Genomic DNA, 9171 nt, shown 5'->3' with positions numbered 1-9171 from the left:
GGATTGAATTTTGAGGATCCACAAGAGATGTTAACTTTTCTTTTTCTTGGTTCTCCTTGTGTGTGATTTCATCATCTTTTACAAACCACAACCATCACACTGGGTAGCAGGAGCAGCACTCTTGTTTGTCATGGAAGATTTGATCATAACAATCCAAAACTTCGATTGTACTGTGAAACAAGGAAAAACCTCATCTGCGTCTCCATTTTCATTCTCCCGTTCAAATAAGCGCAGACCTTGAAATCTCCATGCTTGCCTCTCTTAGCAGCAGGAGCACCATCAATTGGGCAGGACTAGTCGATCGCAGTTTCGTGAGGAAAACGGTCACGAATAACAATGACCAAGAGTCTAGCAGGAGGTACGTACAAGCCTAGGACTTGACCAGTCCAACTGTCCAAGCTACTGCTGCAGCTGCAGCCTGCACCGCCGGTCCAGCACGGGAGGCTCAAATATTTTTGAATGCGATGCCGCGGCCTTTGCCCACATCTTTCCACGGTCTGGCCTCTGGCGCCACCTGGCCGATGCATGCTTCGCGGTGCCGCTCCATCCAATGCAGCGATGCCCCATCCAGTGGCCAGTCATCCACCCCCCAAAATAGCAGGCCTTGATCGAACCTTTTCCATTAACAAACGAGTCTCATTTGAATCTGTACCTTTTCCGTCCGTGGCACTCCACTTTTGAGATTAAAATCGATATTCAAGTCGAGTCTGAATTTATCTGACCGCCGCATTTATATCCATTCTATACAAGTCCCGCGGCGCCAGCAGTCCGAACCGAAGCCGAAGAGAGGAAGTGGCAGTCCGAGTGGAGCTGGAATCAATCACGCCTCTACAGATTCGTAAACCAGCCCAGAATTCAGCCAGCCGGCCACACGCCCACCCTAAATCGATCGACCCGGTTCCGCTCATCATCAGACGGGGTCACGGGGGAGAGGCAAAGGCGGGGCGGACCCCGCGCTCCAATAATAACCCACCCTGGCCGCGCGTGGCGACCGCCGTCCGATTCACCAGCCAACAAACACCAGCGCCAGCGCCCGTCCCGAGGCGAGGCGAGGCGCGGTTGCTGTGCTCCATCTCGGATCCATCCAGTCACCCACCCACCCTCACCTCCCACCCCACCCCACCCCTCCCGCCCGCCGCTCCGCCATTACAGGGGAAGCCTCGCGCCGCGCCAAATCCACCGCGAAACCCCGAGGCGAGCGCGCGCGCCCTACCCACCTCCTCCACCGCCGCCGCCGCCGCCGGCCCCTCAATCAGGTACGCCCCGTCTCCTCCACCCACCCAATCTTTCTCTCTCCCCCTCTGTCGCACCTTCCGTTCGATCCGTGCTGAGACCTGGCGCGATTTGTTTCCTCCGAACGCAGGGGCGTCGTCCGAGAAGACGCGTGTGGCGACGGGAGGGCGGCCGCGGCGCGAGATGGAGACCGGGGAGGCGGCGGTGCCGCCCAGGGCGACCAGAGGGCGGAGGTACAAGGCGCTCACGCCGTGGCGCTTCCAGCGCGGCTTCGTCAGGAAGCAGGCCAAGACCCCCGCCGCCGCGCCCAGAGGCCGTGGCGGTGCGCCGGTGGGCGGTTCTGGCGCCAAGCGTTCCAGATCGGCGTCGGTGGTGGGGAGCGGCGGCCGTAGCGCGGGAGATCCGACGGACGGCCAGTCGAACAAGAGAAGCACGCGCAGTGCGACCATGAAGAGGCCCGATGGGGAGAACAGCGCTCGCAGCGCCGGTGCTGGAAAGGATAGCCAGTTGAGGAGAAGCACGCGCAGTGCGACCATGAAGAACTCCGGTGCTGAAATGGATTGCCTGTTGAGAAGAGGCACACGCAGTGCGACTGCCAAGAACTCCGATGGGGTTAAAGTGGAGAACAGCGCCTGCAGCGGTGCCGGAAAGGATTTCCCGTTGAAGAGACACACACGCAGTACGGCTGTGAACAGCTCCCATGCTATTAAAATGGAGAACGACTCTCCTAGCAGTGCTGGAAAGGATTCCCAAATAAAGAGAGGCACACACAGAGTGACCACGAGGAGCTCCAATGGGGAGAAAATGGATAACAATGCTCGCACCGGTGCCGAAATGGATAGTGGTTTGGGCAAGTCCAGCTGCAATATTATGGGTGATGGGTTGGCCAACGCTGCTGGAGGAGATTGCTGTTTTGAGAGGCCAGACTACAGCGGTGTCCTGAGAGATGAACATGTCCAGAATTTTCGGACTGGTGGCAGCGTTGGTGCTGGTGATGGGGCAGCTTGCATCCCAGAGGGGATTCAGAGTAATGTAGGAGCTGAGAACTGTGAGTCTGAGGGTTCGAAGAAGTCCCGTGTGACTGGGAATAGGTTAAAGAGCAACGTTTCTTCTGCTGCAGATCATGTGCTGGAGCAGCCGGAGGGAAAAGGTGCTAACACGGGAAATGGGGCTTCCAAGGAGAGTGATGTAGCAGCCAAAGGGTGCAGCTCTGCAGTTCCTGGAAGCAATGCTAATGACCCAAATTGCCGCAGAGGGCGGAAAGCAATAGTGCCATGGAGGTTCCAGATCGGGTACAAGCGGTCATTCTCGAAAGCTTTCTGCTCTAATGGTGGATCACTTGAAACTCCGGAATACAGGGCTCAGGGCAGCTCAACACAGTGCACTCCAGGAACTAGAAGTACTGTGAGGTGCTATGCTAGCCCCCTTTCAAATGTTCGAGTTTCGGCCGTGCGTGATTTCTCCTCAGGGAAAGGCGAGAAGGAAACCCGAACAGCATATAAAAAGGTGAAAACTGAGAAGGATGATGATAATCAGGGAATGCCAAAAAATGGAGTTGCCCTTGCTAGGGAGAAAGCCATCAGATCCTTGCAGGATTTCCGCTTAATTTACAAGAATCTTTTGAATAAACTTGAAGACAGGTCACGGGAAGGAGGAGCCGATCTACAAGCTTACAAAATCTTCAGGGACAGGTTCCTTGCACAGTGTAATGACGAGAGATTTGTTGGCAATGTGCCTGGAATCCATGTTGGTGATATCTTTTATGCAAGGGTTGAGCTTTGCATTATCGGTCTTCATCGCCCACACCGGTTAGGGATTGACCATATCAGGAAGGAGGATGGTACTTGTATAGCTGTTAGCATCGTGGCATATGCACTTCTTTCTGATGTCAAGGATAATTTTGATGCCTTGGTGTATTCTGGATCAAGGACAGCTACAATGAATCAGAAGATAGAGAGTACCAATCTTGCACTGAAGAAGAGCATGGATACCAAAACACCAGTTCGTGTCATCCATGGTTTCACCATTCATGCTAAGAAGAACAGCCAGCGGAAGAGTATTCTTGTATATGGGGGTTTATATCTAGTTGAGAAATACTGGAGGGAGAAAGAAAGCGAAGATCGTTATGTTTATATGTTCCGAATGAGAAGAATGGCAGGTCAGAAACACATTGACATTGAAGCAATTATGAAATCAGAACAGGCTGAGCCATATGATGGTGTTATAATGAAAGATATATCCCAAGGGTTGGAGAGGATCCCGGTATCTGTTTTGAACTCAATATCTGATGAGCATCCGATGCCCTATATCTACATGTCTCGCCTGAAATACCCCCCTAACTATCAGCCAGCTCCTCCAGCAGGCTGTGCTTGTGTAGGCGGGTGCTCGGACTCTAAACTGTGTGCCTGTGTAGTGAAAAATGGTGGGGAGATCCCTTTCAATGATAAAGGCTGTATCATAGCTGCAAAACCTCTTGTTTATGAGTGTGGACCTTCTTGCAAGTGTCCTCCTACATGTCATAACAGAGTCGGCCAGAAAGGCATCAAATTTCGGCTGCAAGTGTTCAAGACCAAATCGATGGGTTGGGGCGTGAAGACTCTCGACTATATACCATCTGGAAGTTTCGTCTGTGAATACATTGGGGAAGTGCTGGATGATGAAGAAGCACAGAAAAGGATGACTGATGAGTACCTATTTGCTATAGGGCATAATTATTATGATGAATCCCTTTGGGAGGGCCTATCAAGATCTATACCCTCGCTTCAGAATGGTCCGGGTAAAGATGAAGAAGCTGGTTTTGCTGTTGATGCATCAAAGATGGGGAACTTTGCAAAATTTATTAATCATAGCTGCACCCCCAACCTCTATGCACAAAATGTTCTCTATGATCATGATGACAAGAGTGCTCCTCATATCATGTTCTTTGCCTGCGAAGATATTCCACCCGGTCAAGAGCTAGTATACCACTACAACTATGCCATAGATCAGGTTTATGATGAGAATGGTAACATCAAGAAGAAGAAATGCCTTTGTGGCTCTGTGGAGTGTGATGGCTGGTTGTATTAGGTTTAGACTGTGATGCCTTTGTGGCTCTGTTGAAGTTATGTCATTGCCATTAATTCTTCTTCTAACCTTTTCAGTGTCCAATAAGTATCATCATTTATGTTTCTCTTATTTCCTGATCCTACCATTGATAAATTAACAAATCTATTCGCTTAGTTAGATCATTTATTAGTTCATTTTGTACTTGTAGTTCTAGCTTTCAACATGACAATAATTCTTGGAGATAATGCATCAATTAGTTTTCTTTTTGTAGTTTCCATTTTCCGGCAACCTCTCATTTGGTTCAGTGATTGATATTCTGTGTCCTTCAACTCCTAGAACATCTTCTCTTGATAGAAATATCCTAGCACTTTTTTTGTAAGCGGAGATTACTGGAGCATTGTAAAAATGGAATTGCGATATCATGATGTACACTTAAGAAAACTAGAGATGATACCCTGTGCGTTGCTTTGAAAATTTGTTGCAACTGTTTTAATGAGATTTGGTTGTACAAAACGTTATTACTTAGATTAACAATATGGGAATTGAAACTAAAATACACATAAGTTATTGTATTTGATTATTGTCATTGTATAGTTGCAGAATATTTTTTCAATATGAGTAGCATGCATGGTGGGCCTTTTTCCATGTATGGTAGCATGATGAGTTGGCATAGTTGCGTGTTGAGAGAATTAGACTTATTGGGCTAAATGTGTTTTTTCTCCATGCATGATGGCATGATGGGTTGGCATAGTTGCATGTTGAGAGAATTAGAGTTAATGGGGGTCAACTATTTAGGTATGTAGGATGTAGGATTACTCTTTGCCCTTATATTTACTATTGTTACAAGTTTATTTTTTCAGTAATTTCGTTTGGTCATCATTTTTTTGAGAAAATAAAGAAAAAAAGTACATTGATTTCCATTATGATGTGAAAGAATTCGCATGAATGGATAACAACTATTTGCCTTTAAAGTAGTGAAGAACTAATCATCCTAGAATTTTATGATCATTGAAATGGAAGTAGTAGGAGCAATCAAATTAGCTGCTGTTATAACCGACAAAGGTGTGAAAACCTTTAATTTTCTGTTGATCTGGATTCCAGATTTATCAGCTTTTGACTCGTTAATATTGAGAATTGGCCAGAAAACGAGCTTAATCTGAAGTCCAGCCTAGAACTTGTTTCAGAAACGTTTGTATTGACAAATCCTGATTACTCCCAAGGGTAAGAACATGTGGGCCTGCATACAAGTGTCATGAAGTCAGAAGCTTAAATCAGTGCAAGGGTAAGATTGGACTTTGGCATTGCTTACTTATACCATTGTGTATAATAATATCTGTTATTTCTGGTCCCTTTCTCCATGGGTTTTCATAGTTGAAAAATGCAGTTACAGCTGGATGATCAGATCGATATATTTGCGTTGCATAGGTGCAAAATCAGAACCAAGTTGGTGTCCCAAAGCCAGTTATAATCTATTCCTTCCTAGTACTTTCTTTCAGTTTCTATCATATGGACAGTGAAGTCCAGGATATAATGCTTGTGTATAAACAACACCTTTGAATTCCAAAGCTTTCATAGTCTGTTCCAATATGCTCGTAATGAAAAGCAACACCATCTGAAGATCTTTCTGGTGGCAAAGCTTGTGGGTGAGGAAAATAGGGGTCATGTCATTTATGACTTGTTCTGCTGTGTTGGATACTTCTGCTCCAGGTGTCCTAATTTCGTTAATTTCTTACCCTGCAGATTATCCATGTTTGGCTCTACAGCTGCAAGCCATTGAGCTTGGATCCTGGATGCCCCAGGCCTCACAGAGACACTAGTATGGTTTCGGAAGTGAAGTTCCATCATTGCAAAATGAAGCAAATATGACCCTGTGAAGTCACTGTACTTCCTAAATACTACCTATATGTTTCTAAATGTAAGACGTTTCGGCAGTTCAAATTGAACTGCAAAAACATCTTACATTTAGGGACGAAGGGTGTAGTAAAGACGTAGAGCAACGGTCGGAGGCTAGAAGAAGCCTCGTCACTCAGCCTCTTGAGATCATGATCTCATGGAAGATTTTCGTGCAGCAGCGCAACATGGAGTCGTGTTCAGCATAGGATGCACCTTCTGATAATTTGTGTTTCTGAGTCCGACGTTGTCAATGTAAAAATCCAGGTGTTGACTCAGAGCTTGGCTCAACAGAGTGCTGAGCTACTGCCAGCTGCACAGAATGTATGCAAGTTTGTCTTCTATGGTTGATGAGCAAAGAGCGTAGGATCTCGGGTTTTTCTTCGTATTTCTTTGTATAACTTGAACCTGTAACCTGGGCACGACAGATGTGACCTCAAACAGAAGAATGAGCCCGTTTGCTCCGTTTTTCTTGCTGTGATTTTGCCATGAAGCTACATGAATGTTCAGTCATGATCTAGCATCACACACCAGCAGCACATGTTGATTATGTAAACATAACCATTTCTGTTATACTGAAATTGAACACTTGTACATGCAAAGTGATCCACAGTATCATTACAAGACCCAGGATCCAGATCGTGCTACGATCATCACGGCTCGCACTGAAATTTTAACACATGCAGATAGACAGAGTTGAACAAACCACATCATCCTCCCAGACCTGAGGACCCAGATCAACTGCTCCTACTATACTCCAGCAGTGATCTCACCACGCCGTAGCATACAGACCCCAAGTCAATTGCCGCCGCCGCGTCCTCCGCGCGGTGGCCGTTGGCTCCCGCCGCGGAACCCTGCGCGCGCGCCCCAGCCGCCGTGGCCGCCTCCAAAGGCCCCACCGCCTGCTCCCCAGCCGCCGCTCCCGCTGCCCCAGCCGCCAGCATGGCCGCCGCTCCAGTCGCCAGCATGGCCGCCGGGCCCGACACCCCAGCCGAACCCGCCGGCGTGGCCGCCGAGCCTGCCGAACCCGAAGCCTCCACGTCCGCTCCCCCCTCCGCCTCCTCCTCCTCCACCACCGCCGCTGCCGTAGCCGAACCCAAACGCGGCGCCGCCTGGGCTCTGCTCTGAGCTGTGGCCGTAGCCCCAGCCGCCTCCAGGCCCTGAAGCCCACTCCCAGCCGTACCTCCAGGAGCCGTCGGGTCCAGAGCCCTGCCCGGACCCAGAATCGCCGATCCATCCGGGTGGCGGCGCCCGTGCCCGCCCCGGCGGGGTACCCCTCGGCGCGTCCATGTCGATGTCTTCGACGTCGCACGCGCAGCGCAGATTGCAGAGATGGAGTCACACTTAGGGCTGCGCACTGAAGAAGAGTAGAACCTTGACGCCGCTTGTGGGTGTGAGTTGCAAAACCACATTCGCGTTGTAGATCCGATTTTGCCCCCACTTTTCAGAACCGCAATAAAAATCTACCGATAATAAGGGTAATTTTTCACAATCTATATTATTTTATCAGAAATTACTTGGCGGACGTCAGATGGGAAGAGGGTGGCAAACAAAAGTTTTTTTCTCACAGTTTTACTAGTTGTTAGGCCAGATCAAACGGCGACAGGTTTTAAATTCAATTTGTCTTCTATGAAGAAACTATAAGAAATCATCATTCCTCAAATAAAATTTTGAACTCACCCATGACAAGCCACTGATCCCGGTCGAGGTGTCGAAGAAATTTCTCTATAGATATGTCGATTCCTTGCTATCAAACAGGGGCAGAGGTGGACGTCCTCGGGGGGAAGCAGCCGATTCTATTATCCAACAATGATGCTCAACATAAACTAGAGCCTAGCATTCAACCCAGTTGGACGCCTCCCATGCAGTGTTGCAAAGCTCAACTTTGACGGTTCGTTTGTACAGGTAGATGGAACAGTCGGTGTCGGTATAATCCTACGTGATCACACGGATGCGGTTATCTACGCGGCATGCAGATGAATCCAGAACTGCCTTGGTGCATTGGAGGCGGAGCTATCGGCTTGTGAGGAGGGCCTGAAGCTGACATTGCACTGGACTCCCCTGCCTATCCAGGTGAAGGCAGACTATGCGGAGATGTTTGAAGCTCCTTGAATCAGGTTCAAATGAAAGATCAAGGAATATGTTTTAGGTGGCGTCCGTCTCAAAGATGTTGCAAGAAAGATCAATGCAAATCATAAAAATAGGTAGATCGCAGAATAAGGCCGCACATGCTATAGCAGCGATGGGCGTGGTCAATAGCGTACGGCTTGTTAGTTAGCAAATTCCCCCAGGAGATTAGCATTGTCATTTCAAATGATTGTACTCCCACTGTTGATTAAATGAAAGAACATGATTTTCCCTCGCAAAGAAAAACTAAAATTTGCCACTCTTCCTGACGAACGTTCGCCAGCTAACGCGCTCCTATTTTATTAAAATGGATTTGGTTTTGCTATCATTTTTCCAGACCACTAAAAGTGTTACCGATACATGAGTAGTATTATCATTAGATTTTTCGCAATCTCTACTATTAAACGACACTTGGTCGTTGTATGACCTTCACCCCGCCCTTCTTTGTTTGGTTTTTTCACTCTAGTACACTATCTCTCGCTCACGCCCTACACTAAATTTTAGTAAATCATCAATCAAAACTTTCCTTTGGCTCATACTCATACCCATATCAAATCAAATCAAACCTTAACAAAATCTCAACTGAACTAAAGCTTTCTTGCGGTCCCCTACTCATACCCAAATCAAATCAAATCATATCAAAACCTCAACTAAATCATAACTTTCCTTGTCCTCCCTTACTAATATTCAAATCAAATCAAATCTTACCAAAATCTAGAATATGTGGGTTAATGTATATGTCGGACATGATTGCTGTTAGAACCACTAGAATATGTATGCCCTGTTGCAACGAACGTACAATTACCTACTCTTTACAGGTAGAGTTGGTATGTTCTCCTCACCCGTTCCTCTACCTTGGTTTTTTCCCTCTCGATG

At 47.6% G+C, this 9171-nt stretch overlaps 2 protein-coding genes across 2 annotated transcripts; one reads left to right on the top strand and one right to left on the bottom strand.

Moving 5' to 3' along the window:
• The first annotated feature begins 1095 nt into the window (after nucleotides 1-1095).
• LOC123054078 (histone-lysine N-methyltransferase, H3 lysine-9 specific SUVH5) lies at nucleotides 1096-4518 on the top strand. Its single transcript, XM_044477756.1, has 2 exons — nucleotides 1096-1256; nucleotides 1364-4518. Exon 2 carries the CDS (start codon nucleotides 1417-1419, stop codon nucleotides 4297-4299), a length of 2883 nt encoding a protein of 960 aa, XP_044333691.1. The 5' UTR covers nucleotides 1096-1256; nucleotides 1364-1416; the 3' UTR covers nucleotides 4300-4518.
• A 2191-nt stretch (nucleotides 4519-6709) lies between these two features.
• On the bottom strand, nucleotides 6710-7597 carry LOC123054079 (glycine-rich cell wall structural protein 2). The gene has a single exon (XM_044477757.1). The coding sequence runs from the start codon at nucleotides 7456-7458 to the stop codon at nucleotides 6967-6969; it is 492 nt and encodes a 163-aa protein (XP_044333692.1). The 5' UTR covers nucleotides 7459-7597; the 3' UTR covers nucleotides 6710-6966.
• Nucleotides 7598-9171: the final 1574 nt, after the last annotated feature.

This window comes from Triticum aestivum, chromosome 2D (assembly GCF_018294505.1).
Source record: "Triticum aestivum cultivar Chinese Spring chromosome 2D, IWGSC CS RefSeq v2.1, whole genome shotgun sequence".
Taxonomy (NCBI): Eukaryota; Viridiplantae; Streptophyta; class Magnoliopsida; order Poales; family Poaceae; genus Triticum; species Triticum aestivum.
This window is presented reverse-complemented; position numbering and strand designations above follow the sequence as displayed.